The 22,064-nt window shown below is 46.7% G+C and overlaps 1 protein-coding gene across 1 annotated transcript in view; it reads right to left on the bottom strand.

Moving 5' to 3' along the window:
• LOC120046546 (baculoviral IAP repeat-containing protein 6-like) overlaps nucleotides 1–22,064 on the bottom strand; it is a 147,300-nt gene that overhangs the window by 86,907 nt on the left and 38,329 nt on the right. The window contains exons 26-55 of the mRNA XM_038991874.1: nucleotides 21,904–22,003; nucleotides 21,523–21,737; nucleotides 21,093–21,301; nucleotides 20,572–20,918; nucleotides 19,269–19,488; nucleotides 18,454–18,590; nucleotides 18,172–18,309; nucleotides 17,684–17,811; nucleotides 16,795–16,926; nucleotides 16,234–16,449; nucleotides 11,086–11,269; nucleotides 10,733–10,903; nucleotides 9,970–10,103; nucleotides 9,287–9,440; nucleotides 9,018–9,134; nucleotides 8,736–8,893; nucleotides 8,396–8,522; nucleotides 8,135–8,245; nucleotides 7,677–7,935; nucleotides 6,882–7,453; nucleotides 6,588–6,763; nucleotides 6,295–6,391; nucleotides 5,991–6,185; nucleotides 5,675–5,875; nucleotides 4,945–5,224; nucleotides 4,562–4,818; nucleotides 4,281–4,389; nucleotides 3,926–4,150; nucleotides 1,091–2,018; nucleotides 848–991 (exon numbers count right to left, since the gene is read on the bottom strand). Of these exons, the coding sequence (XP_038847802.1) occupies nucleotides 848–991; nucleotides 1,091–2,018; nucleotides 3,926–4,150; nucleotides 4,281–4,389; nucleotides 4,562–4,818; nucleotides 4,945–5,224; nucleotides 5,675–5,875; nucleotides 5,991–6,185; nucleotides 6,295–6,391; nucleotides 6,588–6,763; nucleotides 6,882–7,453; nucleotides 7,677–7,935; nucleotides 8,135–8,245; nucleotides 8,396–8,522; nucleotides 8,736–8,893; nucleotides 9,018–9,134; nucleotides 9,287–9,440; nucleotides 9,970–10,103; nucleotides 10,733–10,903; nucleotides 11,086–11,269; nucleotides 16,234–16,449; nucleotides 16,795–16,926; nucleotides 17,684–17,811; nucleotides 18,172–18,309; nucleotides 18,454–18,590; nucleotides 19,269–19,488; nucleotides 20,572–20,918; nucleotides 21,093–21,301; nucleotides 21,523–21,737; nucleotides 21,904–22,003 (6,441 nt within the window). The remainder of the gene's footprint in view (nucleotides 1–847; nucleotides 992–1,090; nucleotides 2,019–3,925; nucleotides 4,151–4,280; nucleotides 4,390–4,561; nucleotides 4,819–4,944; nucleotides 5,225–5,674; nucleotides 5,876–5,990; nucleotides 6,186–6,294; nucleotides 6,392–6,587; nucleotides 6,764–6,881; nucleotides 7,454–7,676; nucleotides 7,936–8,134; nucleotides 8,246–8,395; nucleotides 8,523–8,735; nucleotides 8,894–9,017; nucleotides 9,135–9,286; nucleotides 9,441–9,969; nucleotides 10,104–10,732; nucleotides 10,904–11,085; nucleotides 11,270–16,233; nucleotides 16,450–16,794; nucleotides 16,927–17,683; nucleotides 17,812–18,171; nucleotides 18,310–18,453; nucleotides 18,591–19,268; nucleotides 19,489–20,571; nucleotides 20,919–21,092; nucleotides 21,302–21,522; nucleotides 21,738–21,903; nucleotides 22,004–22,064) is intronic.

The following is a 22,064-nucleotide window of genomic DNA, read 5'->3' as shown; positions in this document are numbered from 1 at the left end:
ATTATTCTACAATGTAGAAATGTTTTTAAATAAAGAAAAACCTTTTAATGAGTAGGTGTGTTCAAACTTTTGACTGGTACTGTAAGTAAAAACAATTTGGAGGGTAAAGGCACAAGAAGGTGGACTATGACATTACCTAACGCGTAAACACATGAGCATGTAGACCCCCCCTGCTATTAATCACCTACTGATCATACATGATTAACCTTCACGGCTGTGATTCCCAGGACTCCTTGTGTAATTCAGCACACAAATGACCTCCTAAGTTAGAGTACATGTAGGCTTGTCTCGCTGTGCATAATCAGAAACCTCTCGGCATGCCATGCACAACAGCCATCCTTCACCTTGTCCATGGAATGTCCCTCACCCTTCCCTGACACCATGTATATCATCAAAAACGGGATGGGGCATAATAATGAGGACAACGAGAGGTAGGAGGTTAAAATTAAATAAGCTTTAGACAATTGAACCCCCACCCCACCACCGTGACTGCTCTCTAAACTCCACTCATGACAACTAATCAGTGAGGAGGGTGAAAGATGGCGCATTAATGTGACTGAGGTGCAGTGCCATTTCTCCGACAAGCATCAGCACAAGCATCAGGCTGGGGAAAGCCTCGAGTGAGGAGGGATTGTCTGTACTGCTGGGCTGGCCCCTTGTGGCCACCTGGGGATATCACATCACAGCATTATTCCTTTCCAATGCAAGTCCATAGGTAGGATAATTAAATTGCTCCAAGATTATGAATTAAGGTCAGTTTGACATTTTCCCACGTTATGGTTAAGTTTAGGACTGAGGGTATGGAGAGCTGATCCGAGATCAGAGCCTACAAAAACTTGGTACCCACCGGACAGGGCGACTGCAGGAAGACTGTGACCTTCTCGTCCTCCAGCATGAGTTGCAGGAAGAGCCTGCGGATGAAGCCGGAGATGTTGCCAGAGATGGGCACGTTTCCACGCTGGGGGGCCGACTGGAAGAGCTCACACAGCACCTACGGAGAGGAAGAAACCACCGTAAACACATGTTAGTAAACCATCACAGATACTGTTGGTCAGGTGGAAATGTGTGTCGTCAAGGCATTCCACCAGACCTGTGCCATGAGCCGCTGGTTGTTGGGGTGGCAGGAGATGCATTGCAGGAAGAAGGCCACTGTGGCGTTCTCGATGGCTGTCCTCTGCTGGGTGGTGAGCCCGCTGCCCCGGGACGAGGAGGCTAGAGAGTAGCGTGACCCAGAGGGCAGGGGTGGGGGCGGAGGAGGGGGGCAGCACGCACCACCGGAGGCAGCAGAGTGGGCTCCCGTGTGCCCCTGGCCACCACTGGCTCCCCCTGCGCTAGCGCTGGAATGGCACAGCAGGAACAGCAGAGCGGTCCACAGAGAGTTCACCTCAGGCCCACCCAGCCAGTCCTTCATGGCATGACTGTTCCCCACCTCTGTGAGGAAACGCAGCACTGGGGCTGCCAGCTCTGCAGACAGGGGCACCCTGCTCTGAGAGGAAGAGGAGGATGACGAAGAGGAGCAGTGGGGGTGGTGGTTGTGATGGTGTTGCCGTCGTTCAGCCTGGGCGGTGGCGGGCAGGGGCAGGTCAGCGGCAGCCAGGAGTCCACAGCAGAGTCCGGCCAGGCTGCGGACTAGCAGAGAGGGCAGGCCCGAGTCCAGCAGCTGCTCTATTGCCCCGGGTGACTGGGAGGCTGAAGCCAGAGTGGCCAGTTCCGACTCGGACAGGGCGATGGGCGGCCGCGCGTGCTTGGAGTCGTCGGTGAGGCCGGCGGCAGCGGCACTGGTGGTGGCATTAGCATTGGCGCTGCTGAGGTCGTGCTGCTTCTTTCCGTCGTCCGTCATGGAGAGGCGGTGCTGGGCCTGAGATTGGGCGGCGGTGGGCGGGGCCACGATGCCCATCCAGGACATGAGCAGAGAGAAGTAACTGGGATGGATGTGGCACATGGAGCAGAGCAGGCTGTCTACTGCCTTCTTCAGCACCATGTTACACGGCAGGGACATGGACCAGTTGTACAGAAGTCTACAGGAGAGAAGGAGACAAAATGGTATAAACAAAGCAAGCGCCACTCGCTGGACTGACATCTTTCCCGCTAACATAACAAGATACGAAACCTTCATATGAATCCTTTTCAATTCTGTCTGTATATGTCGTTTGGAGATCGAAGGAGCCAAAGACCTCTGTATTTTTTTTACTTTGCATTCCCTGCTCGATGTAAAGTATTCATGTTTACAGAGTAGAAATGCAGTATTCATGTCTGCAGAGGATATGGGTAAGACATACAGTATCAAGAGGGGTGGGATGGGAGAAACTTTAGAATTAATCTAGAGGTTGAAAACATCAGGGAGCTGTATTCTCCCCAGGCGACAAAGAACGAGATGTTCTACAAACATTGACGGCTCAAAGCATGAGAAAGCTCAGCTTAGCCTTCGACGACGTCACAGAAAGAGCACACCGCCACAGAGTAGAGGAAAGAACGGCTGGGTTTTTTCCTGACAGGATAAAGGGCCATTCACACCAAGGACAATAACTAGAATGATATATTATACACAACCACAAACCGTTGGCGAGCATCCACACCAGCTGACCGTTGATCGTTCTGCAGTACACCCATCAGTCAACGGTTCAACGCGTCCTACTGCATGCTGCCTATTCAGGTGGTAACAAGACCATTCTGTACTTCCGGGTGTTTCAATTGTCATAGTGACAACTGCAAATAATACGTCAATGAACATGTAATGAAAAATATAGAAACTCATGTAAATGTAGCAATTCAAAAAAATCACACTTGCCTGCGCATCTTTTACATAATGACATTGCTTGCCTCGTTGCTCAAGTGATTCGTTTGGATCTTTTTCAGTGTGCTCATCTGTTTGTCCTGTGCAACAGTTCACTTGGCCCATTTTACATTTAGTAATTAGCAAGAGAAAGCTTGCGTCCCTCCACGAAAAAAGGCTATTAGGCCTAGTATAAAAGATGCTGAAATAAATGTCCTATAGCTTTAGTAGCTTATCCTGCGATTTCACATAGAGGAATAGTGGAGAAGCTTGCGTGGCCTACAGCCTATTGCGCACTGGAACAGAGAGGCTAGAGATGTGTAGCCGAAGTAAGAAACTAAATATTAGCTTGATATTAGGCCATTCTTCAGCTAAATAGTAGGGCTATAAATACTTACCCGTGCAAAAAAATAAATAAAAATGTTTACAGATTATGAAGCGGCAGGTCTGTGCATTCCTCCAGGCTGATGCGCTCCCCGACACTGACCAGGCCTTCGATTTTAGACAAGGAAATTATTACACCTAAGCTACAACACAGTGCAATGAGGAACGTATTTTTGTTGTCAAGTGAGTACATAACTATTGTCTATGGAGCTGTAAGCTGCAGTGACGTAGACTCATTTGAGTAACTGCTCAAAAGTCCTGTTCTGAATGCTTCATGCTGAAATAACTTCGTACAGCCTAGGCCTGACTATGTAACCATTTGGATCAGTTATGGGTCCGTTTACTAGGTCCAGAAAGAGAAGGCCTACCACCGGAAAATATGGCCTCCTCACGCGCTATTTGTCGTGGATCATCCTCCCAAGTCGTCCTATAATTAATGTCGCAACCAATACGCTCACATATGCCCAGTAATTCAGGCAAGCTCACCGTGAGCTCTGCCTTCTCTCCGAGCAGCCTCGTGCACCTAGAATCAACAACGCTTCAATAGAAGGCGTTTTTGATTGGTTGTCAATGTTTCATCGTCGGAGGGACAAAAAAAAAAAAAAGTAATCGCTCTTAAAGTGATCCAAACTAAAGCTCTCGTTATCCACTCTTTTTGTAGTTATGATTTTAGTGTGAACGCTCCTGTTCACTAGAATTATAAATATATATATTTTCCCGTTAAAGTTATCGTTACAGTCCTTGGTGTGAACGGCCCTTAACACTTACTCAAAGAGCTCTCTGTTGAGCAGCACTGGGAGGTCGTAGTCCACGGGCAGCTCGTAGCTGTGCCACAAGATGGCCGCCACACAGTGGAGGTGGGAGGGCGAGGGCATGACGAGGCCATACTCCCGTGACGAGGAGCTGCTCTGGCGCATGTAGCCTAAGGGGCCGCTCCTCTTGTGGGCCGCCACCAGCGATGAGTCATGGACCCACTGGAGAAGGGCCTGGATCCTGGAGGGAGACACGGGGATTAGAAGGTCAATATTAACATATCGAGAACCGCTTTCACAGACCCCGATTACATAGATCCAGCAGTACTAGGCTCAACACCTATATCAGTAGATGTTAAGGGGGTCTTTACCTGTCCTTAGTCCCAGGATCTTGTATGGTTCCCAGCTGGTAGAGGATGTCAATGGTGGAGTCTGAAGAGAGACCGTTGAGCCTTCCAAAGAGCAGGGGACTGTTCAGGTCTAAAAAAAGACAGAAAAATCACAAAATAGCCATTGATGTCCATATATAAACAATACTCAAACGATAGTGCCATGACATACAGAGCTGAAGGACAAGATCTTTTGATTGAAGTATAATTACACAAATTATAATGTGATCAATGAGCGTTTTATTCATGCGGCGGCTAATTACTGGTAGGGTCGGTGCCGGAGGCTGCACAGTTCCTCAGCAGGATGTCGATGAGCTTGAGGCCGATGCGGGTGGACTGCAGGCCGATCTTGACCAGCACGGCTTCGATGTTCGGCGAGTGCATGCCGCAGTAGGGGGACATGAGCAAGGCGGCACAGGTCTGAAGCAGGTTGGCGGTAGGGGCAGCGGCGCTGGCCATCGTGGCCTCCAGGTCACTGACGTGGGTAAGACAGTGGTGGAGCAGACGTAGCCAGCCAATACTAGTAGAGAAAGAGTGGGCAAGAAAGAGAGATTTGCTGTGACACTACTGGTGTTTCATTTATTTTAATTTTTTTTACTCTCAAGTAACATTTAAGAAGTTCCTGTAAGGGCAAGTATGTCTGTACCTGGTTTTAGAGACCTGGTCCTCAGAGGGCAGGAAGGGGTTGTTGACGGTGGCTGAGGAGGTGTTTCCAAAGGCAGTGAGGCCAAGCAGTTTGATCTGGGACAGGCCCAGGGTGCTGGCGTCGCGGGGCCGGTGAAGCCTCAGACACACGGCGGACGCCACCTCAGCCTTCACCAGCTGGATCTTGATGTAGGTGAGGCCGCTGGTGATGATGGGCGTGGACAGAGGCAGCATGTTGACCCCGTCCGGGCTGATCTCAACCGAGACCGAGGAAGGGCAGGCTGGCGAGAGGACAAAAGGGACATCGTCAGGGTTAGCGATAATAGATGGTGGAATATGTTCAACTTTATTTTCACCAACCGGTACTGTCTGGCACAATGGTGTGTTGTGTTTGATAGAAGCATGAAAAAGGTTTTGCATATTTAAAATGGCACTATAGCCGACAGCGGTAGGTTAATATTTGAGTGGGTGAAATAAGTTAGTCATGAGGAAAACTATGCTTAAGGGGTAAGTAGACAATGTGCCCTTAAGGCTCTAAAGCAGAGTGGCACAGCTCTCTTGCTGGTACCTGAGCTGCAGTCCTGCTGGTTTTCACTTAAATGATCAATTAGACAACTAAGGTAATTGCATTGCAAAAGATTTTGCTGAACTCTTTATATTAAATTCAGTCTCCTATTTAGACAACTCGTCTGCACTAGTGCCCCCCAGCAGGGCCGTGGTGCAGTACTCACTGGCGAGAGAGGCCAGGTGTGGCTGGATGTGCAGCTCTTTGAGGAGAACGGCGGCAGGAAGGTGGATGGTGAGGTCACACCACGCCTCCTCCGGCAGGAAGATGTAGGACCAGGCAGCCGAGCGCGCCCGTCTGTGAGGGGGCGTGGCCTGAAGGAGGACCTCAGCCGGCTGGGCCGTGGGGCTGCTGGAAGTGATGGTGCCTGCAGAGTGACAAACAGCATTCAATAGGACACAATTCCCATTTTACAACACATAGAGGTCAATGGGAAAAACACAAGAGAACCTATTCAACACGAAAGGAGAAGCTCCACTTACCAAGCGGAGCAAAGTTGTGGAGTCCCTCTGCGTTGTCGGGCTCGGCGGCTAGGACCCGGGCTTTGAGGCTGCCATCTGCAGCCTTCCCTGGACCAGTGTCCAGAAACTTCATGATGGTGGACACCATGCTGCGTGCTGTGTTCACTATGGCCCGTGTGCTGGTCACCATATTGTTACAGATCAACTGGACCCCACCTGCACACAGGTCAAATACAAACACAAGCTGTTAAGTCTAATTGACAGTCCAGTATACCTGAACAAGGATATTTCCCAATTGTGTATGCATGTAGGTGTGTGTGTGTACCCATGTCGTGGAATGCCTTAAGTGCCTCGCTGGTGTCCAACACTCGGAGGATGAACCAGAGCAGAGGCTCAGACAGCTGGCATGTCGACAGGGAACCCTGGGAGAAATACAAAGACTGCTTGTGATTTAAAAACTTTCAGAATCCACGGGTCAAACAATTATAAATCTAATAAACTGAAGTACTATTAAAGCAAATATATTTTTCCTCAATCCTTTTTAATCTTGACAAGTAAATCTCTAAAAACAGACAAAATCAATGATGTCCGTTCGGTCATGGCTGAGCTCAGTCTTACCTGTCTGCCCATGTACCCACAGGCCATGTAGGTGAGGATGGGCTGCAGCATAACCTGCACCGAGGTGGCCCTCTTGCTCAGGGTGGTGAGGATGGTGAAAAGGCCGTCTCCTACAGAGATGGCATCTAGTCCTCCATGGAAATTCTCATGCTTGGTCAGGTGGAGACCACTAGCACCTAAAGACAGGAAGGTAAAGCGTTATCAATAAGAAGCACTTCAATATCTTATCCGCTAATCCGGGATCCCTCTAAATAAAAGTTTTCTAAAAAAGGGACGTGTGAGGATAAGGCCTACCTATGATCATAGCCATGGCGCTGCTGTTGCATTGGCCCAGAGCCGAGAGGATCTGGCTCATGATCTGCTGGTTGGCCAGCACCAGATCAGCCACTCCGGCCGCAGGGCCCTGGTTAGGAGAGGACCCCCCCGCTGCCCCCTCCTTGCTGCCACACACCTTCTCCTCGTCCGACACGCTGCTGTCCGACGCCCCGCTGCCCGCCGGCGGCAGACGCCCGCTGAACTCGCGGTCGCCCGACAGGGGCAGCTGGACCAGGGCGTTGACCAGCTTGAGCAGGTCGAACATGAGTTGGTCGCGCGTGGTCTCGCCGCACACCGCCTTGGCGTCGCCGGGCCGGATGATGTTGGCGAAAAGGCCTCCGAAGCAGGCACGAGCACCCACAGCGCTGTCTGAACCGCTGCGGGACACCACCTTGTCAGAGCAGGTGATGTAGTGGTGCACCAGGAAGGTGATGGACTCGATGACAGAGGAGATGGTGCTCACTGACACCACCTCAAAGTTCTGCTCCAGGGTGAACTCTAACAGCTTGACCTGGGCGTCCAGAGGACCCTGGCCTGACTGGAACGGACCCCTGAAGGACGGGCGGAGGAAAAAAGACAGGATCGTTGAAGAAGGTGCTTCCTAACAAATCATTGTACTGTTTTGTGATGGAATCAAAAGGATGGCTTTTGTTCCAGCCCAGCTCGAACACAGATTAAATTGAAGACGATGATTAGTTATCATTTGAATTACGTGTCTTAAGTGCTGGGGTGAAACAAAAGCTGCTTTTGATGTCTCTAGAGTAAACAACCTACCTCTCAGTGGACAGGATGTGCATTAGTTTGAGCAGGAACTCACTAAACATCTGTGGGCAGGTGGAAGAGAGGTGCACCTGGAGTCTGGTGAGGAACTCTTGCATAGCTTGGGTGGCGGTTGGGCCGACCTGGGAGCTGTGCTGGCTGGTGCCGTGGGGGTTGCTCCCAGACAGGAAACGCACGAGCACGTGCACCAGCGTAGGGTCCGACACCATCTGCTGGGCCGTGCTCTCATGAGCTCCCATCCCACTGCTGGAGGCTGCGGACAGAGACGCACAGGACCAAAACACACTTGATTAAAAAGGAGTACTATTGAAAGTCCTTTGGCCTCATTTACATCTTCGGTTACACTGCATATTCAATATGGATTTACTATTTCGCAATCCTCAAATGGGAAACGTCAGTCAGAGTTGTCAGACACTGTCTTGAGAGTGAAACCCTAAGAATGGTGGACTTACCACTGGAGGGCATGTTGGTCATGAGGGTAAGGGAGTGCAGCACCAGGCACCAGGTCCTCAGGGAGGTGTTGGGGTACCAGGCTAGCACCGACAGGAAACTGTTGATAGAGGCTGCAGGGAAACACAGGAGACGGCAGTTTAACATACACTTCCCCGCGTGAAAAGGAAAACAGTGAATGATCCACACAAGATAAATCCAGTGGTTTGAGAGCTAAGCGGCGAAAGGGAGTGAATGGAGACACACACAGGGTGACCTCTGACCTTGGTTGAGTGGGATGGTGGGCACTCTGCTGGCGTTGAACAGGAAAATATCTGATCCACTCTCCTCAGTGCCCCCAGAGCAGGAGTTGAGACTGAGGGTCAGCCACAGTTGCAGCAGAGACTCCATCTAAGGCAGAAACACATGTGAACACTTCATCTACAAATCCACTTATCCAGGGTAACCAACGTATTCTTGAGAATGGTACAGTACGTTACCTCTACTGCCACATCATTACAAAACTGTGTAGAGGGAAGTAAAGAACAGAGTGAAGTGCAACAAGTCATTCAAGTCTTCTGGAGTAGCAGAGACCCTGGACTATACCGTCTGTTGGTGACTGACCTGTACGTGGTGCACCTGCAGCATGGAGAAGAGCTTGTTGAAGCAGGCACTCAGCATGGGGATGGAGGAGGCCTGTACCATTAGGCTGCTTCCTGGTGGGGAGCCCCCACGGAGACCCCTCAGCAGAGAATCATCCGTCCCATTGGATGCCTGGGACACTGAAGGGAGAGAAGGGACAAGGGTCAGCCATCTTTGATGCTTCGCAAGTCTTTACATTTTTTCCCAAGACTCAAGTGTACATGACCAAACATCTATAAATACTTTTTTTCGGTAGGTTTATACCTGCGGGGGACGTTGAGGTGAGCGCCTGTAAGATGGAGTCGGCCTCCAGAGTGGCCATCATCTTGAGCATAAGCTCAGCCTGCTGCTCCAGCCCCACCTCCAGGCGGGCGTCCAGAGCTGAGGGAGAGGACAAAAAGGTCAGGGTTAAAAGGTGGAACATATTCCTTTACATGCATGGAACACGCTGGAGTACAAAGAAGCAGAAGTGTGGAATCCAGTTTGGGAGCTGATATCCGGATACAAACAAATTATAATAAATGAGCCCTTACCTTGCGACACAGATACAGAGAGACTTTGAGACCCAGGCTTTTCGGCAGCAACCGGGGGCTTGGACACAGCAATCCCTACGCCCCCTATGTAGGGGTTGTAACCGTAAGTGCCATAGTCAGCACCCCAGTAGTCATACCAGGTGCTGCTAATAGGCTGTAGGAAGAGAGAGAGAGAAAAGGGAAACGCAAATGCAGTCATTCTTGTCAGATGCTAGCTACCGGTATAATATTACATACACATTAACATTATTCTTTTGCATGCAATGGTGGAGTTTTCAGAAAGAAAAGAAAGAGTGAAGAGGAGAAATACTTCCCCAAGTTTGGTAGTTTGATTGATTGGGGCTACATACACAAAATTGCTTTGAGACTCAAAACGCCTGAGCGGAGTTAAATTGGAAAGTTTCTGAGAAATTAGAGTGCAAGGCTAAGACGGAGGTGGTGTTGGGGAGGGATTCAATACGACCGCAGAACTTTGTATTACATGTTATCTAAAAAATGCATTATGAGAAGAGGTTGAACACTATGGTTCGAAGTTTGTATAGCTACATCATTGATCAGTGGGGTTAATTTAAGTTCATGTACTAACCCGAGGTGATTGTGTCAATACTGAACTCAACAGAAATGCAAGAGAGCATGGAGAGAGGAGTGGAACAGGAAAAAGGTGAGTCAAGCAAATTACATACCTTAAAGACTTTGGCGGCGAGGGGATCTTTTTCCAAATCAATATCTAAAGGATCAATATCAACATCCATGAGGTCTTGTAGCAAGTCAAAGTCAATGTCTTTATCTTTTTCCAAAGATGAAAGAGATGGAGCACCTTTGGATAACGAAAAGAGCTTTAATATTGCCAAGTAAGCACACTAAAACCAGCAAACTCAGAGGCCTTCTTTTAGGAAGTCACTAGGCAATTTTAAGGCCTACAAACATTTATTTCTGCAGTTGAGAGGGAGTCCAAACAATGGATGTTTGCCCACTAAATCAGCAATCTGACAACTTTAGCCAAAATTCAGACGTGATATAAGTGCTTTTGTGTAAATCATTGATGTCGTCTAGGGAATGAAGATTTGTGATAGTACCACGAAGTAGTGCATCCTTTTCACAGATTAAATCCCCTTAGTCTTATTAGAAAATAACCACCACCCCTTGAAACATCTGGATATCTAATATGCAATGAAGATACACTGTTTGAACTCCCCCTCCAAAAGGCAAACAGTCCACTCAGAATCAAACTGGTTAGAGAAGCTCTCAATAGTCTCCTTTAAAATAAAACACTGAAAAAAATACTAAAATAAAGATGCAGCTAGCTAAAAGGGGAAAAAAAGAAAAACAATTTAACACAAATGCATCCATTTGGGAGGGGGGGGGGGGGGGGGGTCCATGTGTAAAATGTTGTCAAGGACGGGCCTACCAACGCACTTTGGAAAACAGAGGAGGTCCCAGGAGTACCTGCGATGATATCCGGAACCAGGGCCTCGTCGATGGTCTCCACCTGGGGGATGGAGGTGGACTGGGCCAGGGAGTCAGAGTCTATCCCTGATGAGGACGACGATGCCCCTGCCTCCTCACCCACCGCCCCCTCGTCCATACCATCTAGGGACCCTGGGGACAGCAACTCCCCTGAGGAAAGGGGACAGGACAGGACAAGGTTAGTGCTGGGAGAAATCAAAACGACCAGACTCCCAGCAATGCAAGGACTCCCCAAATCTATTGTTCTCTTGAATACCAGCTTTTGCTGGAAAACAGTGTTCACAATGAAGTGTGAATTGAAGAGTGAATTGAATTGTAGCAGCACCCCCTACCTGCCAGGATGTCCTGCAGCATGCAGGTGAGGGAGTACTGGGCCCAGGCCCCTCCCCAGGAGATGTCCCCCCTGTTGAAGTCTGTCCCCACCAGCAGCAGCAGCAGACGCTCCAGCTGGTGCTCCGACACCACCTCACACAGGTGGATGGTGGGCCTGGTGGCGTTGGCTATCCTGGCCAAGACCTGCAAAGTCAAATCAGACAGTGATCAGCATAAGTAGCCATTTAGAGTCAACCAAATCCATCTTCGCCAGTAGTGGTAGATTTATTAATTTTTTTTAAAATAACGTTCCCAAGGTAAACTGACTATTTCTCAGGTCCAGATCGTAGAATATGCATATAATTTACAGATTAGGATAGAAAACACTCCAAAGTTTCCAAAACTGTCAAAATATTGTCTGTGAGTATAACAAAACTGATTCTGCAGGCAAAAACATGAAATCTAACCCGTAAGTGATTTTTTAAAATTTAGATCTGTGTTTCCTGGCCCGTCTTTCTTCCATTTAAAGGGGTATCAACCAGATTCCTTTTCCAATGGCTTCCTCAGGCTGTGACCAGGCTTTAGACATAGTTTCAGGCTTTTATTTTGAAAAATTAGCGAGATTTTTCAAAACTAGTCAGGTGTCCTTTGATTAGTTCCTGCACGCGAGAGGGGTAGCTCTCCATTTTTTTTCTCTCTCTTATTGAATAGGTTACGGTCCGGTTGAAATATTATCGATTATGTTTGTTAAAAACAACCTGAGGATTGATTATAAAAAACATTTGACATGTTTCTACGACCATTACGGATACTTTTTTGAATTTTCGTCGAACGGAACGAGGCTTTGGTTTTCTGAACATAACGCGCAACTCAAATGGAGTTTTTTTGTTATAAAAGTAATATTTATCGAACAAAAAGAACATTTGTTGTGTAACTGGGAGTCTCGTGAGTGCAAACATCCGAAGATTATCAAAGGTAAGCGATTCATTTTATTGCTTTTCTGACTTTCGTGACCATGCTAATTTGGGGCTAGCTGTTGTAGCATTGATACACTCACAAAAGCTTGGATTGCTTTCGCTGCAAAGCATATTTTCAAAATATGACACGATAGGTGGATTAACAACAAGCTAAGCTGTGTTTTGGTATATTTCACTTGTGATTGCATGATTATAAATATTGTTAGTAATATTTTGCACCCTGCAATTCAGCGGTTGTTTAGGAAAATGATCCCGCTAAAGGGATCCGTAGCGCAGAGAAGTTAACATTGGTAGCAGAGGATGGCTAATAACTACAATGTGCCACCTGGCTTCGACGAAAAGAGGTCGTACGAAAGTTGGGAAAATGAACTTGCAATCTGGACACGGGTTACTAATCTGGATGTGAAAAAGCAAGCACTTGCGGTGGTATTATCGCTCGAGGGAAGAGCGAGAGATACAGCACTGGAAATATCCGTTGAGGATTTGAACAAGGATGACGGTATGGGAACTTTGATCACAGCACTGGATTCTGTATTTCTTAAAGACGAGAAAGACCGTGCCTACGAGGCATATTCAAACTTTGACAGTGTTACGAGATATATTTCGGTTGCAATGACGGACTACATCATTGATTTCGAACAGAGGTAAAATATGATGCGCAAGTACGACATGGTTCTCCCAGATGCAGTGTTAGCTTTCAAGTTGCTAGATACTGCCTGTCTAGATGGTAGGGAGAAACAGTTGGCTTTGACTGCTTGTACTGTGCTGACTTTTGCATCAATGAAGTCGGCACTAAAAATAATTTTGGGTGAAAAGACGTCTGTCGCGCCAATAACAGATGGAATGCAAGTGAGTGACGCAGCATATTACACTGAGCAGCAGAGAAAATGTGCCAACAAGTCACGTTCTCAAGACAACCAGAAGAGGGCGGCATTTCCCGGCACAAATCCACTGGACAAATATGGAAGGAGATCAAAATGTGCTATTTGTCAAAGCACTTAGCATTGGGTTAAAGACTGTCCTCATAAAAATGAACAAGTTAAAATAACAGAGGAAAATGTAAACACAGAGATAGAGCAGTGTAACATTACACTGTTTTCAAATGAATCTGCTTCTGATACTGAGAGTTTTATAGTTGAATCCTTAGGATCTGCTGTGATTGATACTGCATGTACACGGACAGTGTGTGGTGCAAAACGGCTTGATAGCTATGTCAGTGAACTAAATATGAAAGAAGTACAAAATATGATTGACACACCAAGCAACAGAGCTTTCAAATTTGGAGATGGGAGAATTGTCCATTCTACCAAGAGAGTTAAGATACCAGCAAAAATTGGTCAGACTAAGTGTCACATTGAAACAGAGGTGGTCCCTACAGATATCCCCTTACTATAAAGCAAAGCTTCCCTCAAGAAGGCAGAGGCTGTACTAGACATCAAAAATGACAAGGCAGTGATGTTTAAACAACCAGTGACTCTTGAACTTACTACCTCAGGCCACTATTGTGTAAACATTTTAGACAAAGACATCTCACAGAGTCCATGCAAAAATGAGATTCTGACTGACACAGAGCACATGGAGATTCTGACAGTCACAGAGAACATGAACACTAAAGAAAAACAAAGTATTGTTAAAGCTTTACAAACAGATTGGACATGCTACAGTTGACAGACTTCAGAAGTTACTCAGCAGTTCAGGGAATAATGATCATGAGAAGTACGAAACTGGAAACAAAGTGTACTACAAACGAGTTGACTGTCAAGAGTGGAAAGGACCGGGAGTAGTCATTGGTCAAGATGGTGTGGTGATATTTGTGAGGCACGGAGGCATCATTGTCAGGGTGCATCACTCAAGATTGCGGAAAGTAAATGATCAACAAGATAGAGGGGCTGTTGCTGAGAATCAGTCTCCTAATGAAAATGACAAAAAGGACACAGTAACAGACACAAACCTACCAGATGTCGCATCCAATGATATGGACACTGAAACTGACACAGGAAATGGAGCAGAGACCTTCAACCATGCCACAGGTAATACTGTTGAGCGTTCAAATGAGGAAAACATTCAACAACAGCCACATGTGTTAAGAGAACATGGTTGTTCCAATCTGAAAACTGGACAAACTGTTAAATACATGGACAGAGAAAGTGGTATTCCACATACAGCAACCGTCATTGGACGAGCAGGAAAAGCAAAACACAAGAACTGGTACAACTTGCAGTACTCTGAACGAGCTACACTTTCTGGTACAACAGGGTCAGTTGACCTGCCACTTGTAGATAATATCAGAATTGAACCAATGGAAAATCGAGAAAAACAGGATGACATTCAAAATGATGATGTACTTGAAACAAAGGACGTGGTCATTTGACTCAGCTAAGCTAGATGAGCTCAGTAATTGGAGGAAAAATGGAGTGTTTGAGGAAGTCAAAGACATTGGCCAAAAATGCATCTCAACAAGGTGGGTTTGTACCCTTAAAGAATCCTTAACTGGAATAGTGCCTAAAGCACGTCTAGTGGCTAGAGGTTGAGGAGCTGGCTGCTAAAGAACTCCCAAAAGACTCACCGACATGCGCCTCAGAGTCACTCAGATTGCTGATGTCAGTGATCTGCCAGAAAAAAATGGAAACTTAATTCCATAGACATCAAATCTGGATTTTTGCAGGGAACAGAGCTATCAAGGGACATTCACATCCAACCTCCGCCTGAAGCTAAAAGCGAAGGAACACTGTGGAAACTAAAAAAGTGTGTGTATGGACTGGCAGATGCATCACTCTACTGGTACAACAAAGTCAAGGCAACAATGCTGAATACAGGTGGAAAAATGTCACAAGTGGATCCTGCAGTCTTCTATTGGCTTGATCAAGACTGCAATGTGACTGGAGTACTTGCCTGTCATGTTGATGACTTTATCTGGGGTGGCTCACAGACCTTTGCTTCAACTGTGATTCCACACCTCAAAGCTGTTTTCTAGGTTGGCCGTGAGGAGCATGATCATTTTTGTTATGTTGGCATAGAGTTTATTACAGTTGATGGAAAAATACTGATGCAACAGGAGAGCTATATCAAGAATCTTCAACCCATCCACATGGATTCTTCAAGAGCCGTACAAAGGAATTCCCCTCTATGTGGAATTGAAGCTGGTCAATTGAGGTCAAAGATAGGACAAATTTTATGGGTTGCGAGACCTGATGTAATGTTTGATGGTTGCAACTTGGCATCTAACACAAAACACGCCACTGTACAAACCATTCATGAGGCAAACAAAGTTGTTCGTAAACTGAAATCACAACAAGTGACTTTAAAGTTTCAGCATGTTGGAAAAGATGACTCTTTGAAACTAGTTGTCTTCAGTGATGCTTCGCTAGGGAACCTTACAGATGGAGGCACACAAGGTGGACATCTAATCGTGTTAATGGGTGAAGGAGGAAGATTCTCACCTATCTGTTGGCAGTCAAAAAGGATCAGTAGGGTCGTCCGAAGCATGCTGGAGAAACCCTTGCTCTTGCGGATCGAATTGACAATGCTATCTTTCTTGCAACTCTGTTCTCAGAGCTTAACACTGGTGGGATAAAACGGCACTTTCTACATGTAGTTTGTGTCACTGACAACTACTCATTAGTTGATGCTGTGAAGTCAACCAAGTCTGTCACAGAGAAAAGACTTTGAGATTAGCAGCATCAAGGAACTTATTCAAGCACAGAGAATCCAGCGGATTCTGTGGTCGACCACAAAGGAACAGCTTTGCTGACTGTCTGACTAAAAAAGGAGCATCCGGTCTTCTGCTCCTACAGGTTCTCAGTAATGGAAAGTGGCAGCTTGAGTAATACAAATAAAAACTGTCACACAACCCATTTGTAATGGGGATCTTGAATAATACTTGGATATTTAATTATGTTGTTGATGTTTTATTTGTCTTTAAAGAAAAGGGGGAGATTGTTAAGTTCATGTTTTAAGTATACCTATATTTCTGTTATTACGGGGCTATCACTCAGTCAAGAGTGCGCATGCGCAGGAAGTCTAGTGGTTGATGGACCTAGCCTTGAGTGTAATGGCTACCTTGTAGTGTGTTCATATAGTATAGTAAACTTTGTTAAACTGGAACCTTGTCATTGTGTCATTTCGAGTTAACAGTGGTAACATCAAGTGTGCCCTCTATTCAACTGAACTCGAAGTTGTGGCTGTGCATACCTTGCAGACGAACAGCAGGAGGTCTGCGTGGCAGGTGAAGTCCATGGAGAGGAGGAAGAGGGCCAGTTTCTGTACCACGGAGATGCAGCGCTCATGGGCCAGGGTGAAGGGCAGAGGCTCCACCTCAGGGGGCTCCTTGGCGGCGGTGGCCTCTGTGTCTAGGGTGGAGCGCGGCCACTCGGCTGTACGCCTCAGACGGATCAGGTCCTTAAAGTGCTGCCAGAGCGAGAGATGGAGGGGGAGAGATGGAAAGGCAAATGTCAGGCAGGGGAAGTCGATGAATACACATGGTTTCATCGATCACTATTGAAACAAGCATACTTGTAACCTGTGTAAGTGTGTTAGGTACAGAAGTTATGCTTAAGTGTATGCAGATCTGTTGTAACTTGTGAAAAGTTGGCCCCAAAACATGCAGTGTTGAGGATATTTGACTTTATATTCTTGTGTTCCCAAGATGAGGAAAAGCCTAGAAATAGAATTTCTTAACTCTTAGTCATTCCATTTCCAGATTGATCAGTCAAAACAGAAAGCTTTCCTTCTCAGAGTTTCTGAAATCCTCACCTTGGATGTGGCCTGTTTCAGCTTGGCCTGCTCCACCAGCAGTTTGTACGAGGAGCTTTTGTTGCTCTGGATCTTCTCCTTCTCAATTTGCTCCACCAAAGCTTTCTGTTTTGCCTTCAATAGATTTAACTGCTACAATGAAAAGGGCATGATAAATATAAACACTGCACAGACCATCTACTACATGCAGAGACGTCATGCGAAGCCATTAATAAGAGGGAGAAACCCAGTGGTGTAAAGTACTCAAGTAAAAATACTTTCAAGTACTACTTAAATCGTTTTTTGGGGTATCTGTACTTTATTTATATTTGACAACTTTTACTTCACTACATTCCTAAAGAAAACAAATGTACTTTTTACTCCATACATTAATCCTGGCACGAAAATGTACTTGATACATTTTGAATGTTTATCAGGACAGGAAAATGGTCCAATTCACACACTTATCAAGAGAACATCCCTGGTCATCCATACCCCCTCTGATCTGGCGGACTCACTAAACACAAATGCTTCGTTTGTAAATTACGTGTTGGAGTGTGCCCCTAGCTATCCGTAAATTTAAAAAAAACAATTGTGTTGTCTGGATTGCATAATATAAGGAGTTTGAAATGATTTACACTTATTTTCTATACATAACTATATTTTAGCAATTACATTTACTTTTGATACTTAAGTATATTTAAAACCAAATACTTTTACTCAAGTTGGTATTTTTCTGGCTAACTTTCTCAAGTCATTTTCTATTAAGGCATCTTGGGTACTTTATCCACCACTGGAGAATCCCATAATTGTGACAAATACAGATTCATGAGGTATGAAAAAACATGGCAGATACACAACTCCCTGACGTTTTTGAGATGGAACGAATGTTGGATTTGGACACATTTACCTGTTTGTGGTGCACCAGCTGTTTGCGGATCTTGCGGGAGTACAGACGGTCCAGGCTGCTGTTGCCTTTGGTTGATCTGTTGGAGCTGGAGGACTGGAGGCTGTTATTTATAAAGCTCCACTGATTACCTTGATTCATTGGAGAGAGAGACGGAAAAAAGGCATGTTAGACTTGTGTTTTGGGTTCCAAATCAATATGCATTACCCTGTTAAAAGGATTCATGATGCTCAAAACTGAAGAAATATTGTAATAACTTAACTTCATAGCCACTCAAAACCAAGGGTAATAGAATAAGGTTTCTCCTAAGCCTATAACGTCACTCATACAAGGCTGTTTCTTAAAGAAAATGAGAAAAGCCACATGCATAAGTCAAAACAATGGGAATTCAGGGAGACAAAACAAGATCACTTTGGGATTTCTTGACCTCATAAATCATCAGTGCCAGATCTCATCGGAGAGCTACACCGCACTAGCCTACACTACACTACCTGTGAAGGTGCGCTCCCTCTCCTTCCCTCCCTGGTGCTTCTTGCCTGCAGACGCCTCGTCCTCCACGCTGGCCACGTAGTCCAGCAGTCGTGACACAAGCATCACCACCCAGCTGATCATGGGGACGTCCAACACACCTGCCGCACACACAGACACACACTCATAGGCTGCTGGTTGAGTCCATGGTCCAGGGAGGCCGGTGTTGGTGCTGGGGCCAGGGAGTCCCCCAGCCCCCCATCCCTGCTGCCAGCCCCAGCCCAGGGACCCTCCGGCTAGCCCACCTTCAGTCCTGCGCTGGGTAGCCGACCGGGGCTGCTGTAGGGGGGACAGCAAGCTGTCCAGCAGGTTGAGCAGCCCCTCCAGCACACCGCTGTTGCTCAGGGATCTTTGACCGATACAGGACAGGAGCATGAAAACTCTGAGGGAGGACACAGAGGACACGGTCAATCTCCGGAAACATGGTAAAACACAAAAATCGATAAGTCTGAATGGGTGCTTCTGATACATTCAAACCCATTAGTATCTTCACGTGACAACAAAGACTTCTCTTTATGGAATCCAATTTCAAATGGGCAGTAGTCGGTTTATGTTGTTTCCAAGGAGCTACAGTTTGTCAGTGTGGTGTAATCAATCTAAATAAAGGACTGAAGTGGATCGTAGGGCTGGGAATTGCCAGGGACCTCACAATACGATATTAAGGCGATACTTAGGTGCCGATACGACACGCATTGCGATTTTCACGATTCTATATGCATTGCGATTCGATATTGTGATTTTATTGCGATTCGGTGTTGCAAACATATTGCTCACCATACGTCTGCTGCAGAGGGACAAGAGAGCGCCACGAGAAAATGAGTTTTGACCAGTCAAAGTGCTGCGAAAACGAATCGGCTCCCTATTTAAAAAGACAGAAGAAGCTATGAAGGAAAAATACTGGAGATTTGATGCAGGTAGAGCAAACTAGCGCAAAAATAATATTGCGATATTGTCAAAATGATACATCGTCAAAAACAATATCCCGATTTGTAACTATTGGATTTTTCCCTGCATCACTAGTAGATAGATATAGCGCCTCAGACGGATCGTAAAAGCCCACCTGTCCTGGGGGAAGATGAGCAGCTGCTCGGAGTTGTACAGTTCCTGCAGGACGTTGGAGAGGAACTGGCCCCACCAGCGCTCCCCTCCACAGAGCTGCACTAGCAGCAGACCAGCGTGCAGGCGGATCTTGGGCGTGCCACTAATGCACAGGTGCTTGAAGAGCTCCTCGCAGGCATGCGCGTGGAACGTGCTCTGCAGAACGGACGGGACTGCGTGCCCTAGAGGGAAGAACAAGGAGAGAGTGAGCATAATAGAACACAAGAAGCAAGTGAGAGGTTGGAGGTCAAATGAGAGACAGGGAAAGCTGGAGGGGGAGAAAAACAGGCAAAATATTTATAAATACTGTACCAAGGACAGAGATCCACTGAGAAGGTATGTTAAATAATGGAGGAGAAGACGCAACAGAGGGGTAAAAAGCAAGTGACGGCCCAAAACATTTAATAGCAAAATGCACTTGACTAAATCAAATGGCCTTCAACAGTAAAATAAAATTATAATTCAGCTATCCTAGAAAAGGGGTTTCATATGACAAGAAAACCCCAGTCCTTTAAATAGCAGCTCTTCACTTCAGAGAGAAAATAGACATTTAAAGGCTCCTTTGCACTGCTGTAAACAAGGCCCATTGGAATTCACTGAGGGTACAGAGACAGTGCAGGTATAAAGCCAGGCAGCATCAGCAGCAAGGGGGGTAATCCATTATTCTCTTTCACGAGAGGAGACTCATGAAACTGTACGACGAGCTGCTAGGGAGCATCAGTGGGGATTTGATGGGTGAGAGAAGGAGATTGTTAAGCACACTTAACAGCGCCGTGGGCTTTCGGGTTAACTTTGAACAACTTTAAAAAGAGAGTTATCAAAGTGCAACTTTTTCCAATGAGACCATACAGAATGCCTTTTGAGAATATGGATAGCAAACATTAAATATGTATGCTTTTTCAATTCAAAAGGCAAGTGCGGGCAGAGAGAATTATTGATTCATTCCTAAAAAGATGGGAAAGTTTTTTAAAATTCATTCTTACATCACTTGAAATAATTCATGCTCAAACATGGCTATAACGTCCAAAAATGCGTTAGGCTTTTGCAAGGGGAAAACGCACGTATTGAGGTGCGACTCACCAAGCAGATCAAACACAGAAAGACAATACCAATGTCCTCTAGGGATGTTGTGAGGACAATGGACAATCGGGTAAAGGATGATATTGGTTTGAAGCTAGGCCAACAGAGATGCATGAATATGGGACAGTCAGAAAAGTAGACCCCCATCCCTGATCCAGATCCTGTGGCCCTCCCAGACATCTCACCGTTGTTGGAGTGCAGCAGGCTGAGGAGTGTGTCCAGCAGGTAGCGGATGATGGTTCTCAGCTGCTCGGTGGATGAGTTCTGGATGAGCTCCCGGGGGTCGTAGGGTTCCGGCAGGACCTTGCGCCCGGCCCCTAGGGACACGCGGAGTCTCTGAACGGCGTGGTGGGCCAGGTTGAGCTGCAGCTGCAGCTGAATACAGTCCTGGTAGGCCGAAAAGACCCGAGAGTCCTCCTCCACCGCCTTGTCGGGCTTGCGCAGGAAGTACTGGGCGTTGTTGGCACTGTTGAGAGGAGGCAGGTCGATGTTCTGGAGTAACGTCTCCAGCCGGTGGCACGCCAGGTTGTACCTAGAGAAAGATGGAGAGTCAACTGGGCATGCAGCTTATGTATACAGTTTTACTATATATTGATTCTGGACTACCGTGGCTATGTCAAGTATGTCACATAAAACCTTTCCTACTCCTTGACTCACTAAATCAGACAATCAGTGAGCAAACTAGTGGGATAGTACGACCTCTGACCTGCACTGGATGTCCTCCTGCAGGGCCACCATCATGGCCAGGTGCTGGTGCACGTCAGGCTGGCTGGCCGCCTCACACTCCCCCCTCAGGGGGTCGTGCATCAGCTTCAGCTCGCTCTCCCAGGGCAGGATGTAGGTGTGGCCATAGTAGAAGCCCAATGGGATCTTGGCCCGGGCATTGGTGCTGCCATAACGCCCAATCACAGTGATCTGTTGGGCGTAGGTGGGTGGGATTGACAGGAGGACAGGTTAAGGTGTGGGAAAATGGTTGCTGTTAAGCACAGTGATTTTCTCACAGAATGCTCACCAAAGAATCTAACAAAATAAAAAGGTATTTCTCTTTGGCGACCTTCGAGTTCAAATACTTACTCTAACCTGTGAAATGGGGGGAAAAATAAATCTTCAGAGATAATGGACCAAATGCCACTGACCTTCATGAAGCGGCAGACAGGGGGTGGCAACAGGTCGTGTAGGATGAGGGAGTGAGTGCTGATGTCCGTGGCCACTACCAGCCTGCGTCCATCCACCTCCTCGCCCAGCGTCCAGATGTCAATGGACAGAGAGGCCAGGTCCCCACAGGTGGGGATCAGAGCATCGGTCAGCAGCACGGGGCGACCGAAGTCGAGCGTCACAAACCTCCGCGCTCCTGGGACAAGAGAGATATTTACACACACGAGCTCACCTAAACAACTTGGTTACATCCCAAATGAATCCCCGTTTGTCATCTACTCGTGATATATTCTTTTGAGTTAAAAAAGTTACAACTGTTAACCAAGTCAAAGAGACAAAAAAAAAAAAGTAAGTGTACTTACCAGAGTGCATGCGCTCGATAATGATGGACTGTTGCGGAGGAGGCTGGAGGAAGTGAGAGGCTTGAGAGATGACCAAAGCCAGACCGCTGCCCATAGGATTCTGGAACAAGCACAGACGCTTTTCAGTCAAAACAGGTAGTAAAACAAACTTAATTGAAATA

Source organism: Salvelinus namaycush, chromosome 4 (genome assembly GCF_016432855.1).
Source record: "Salvelinus namaycush isolate Seneca chromosome 4, SaNama_1.0, whole genome shotgun sequence".
Lineage (NCBI taxonomy): Eukaryota > Metazoa > Chordata > Actinopteri > Salmoniformes > Salmonidae > Salvelinus > Salvelinus namaycush.
This window is presented reverse-complemented; position numbering and strand designations above follow the sequence as displayed.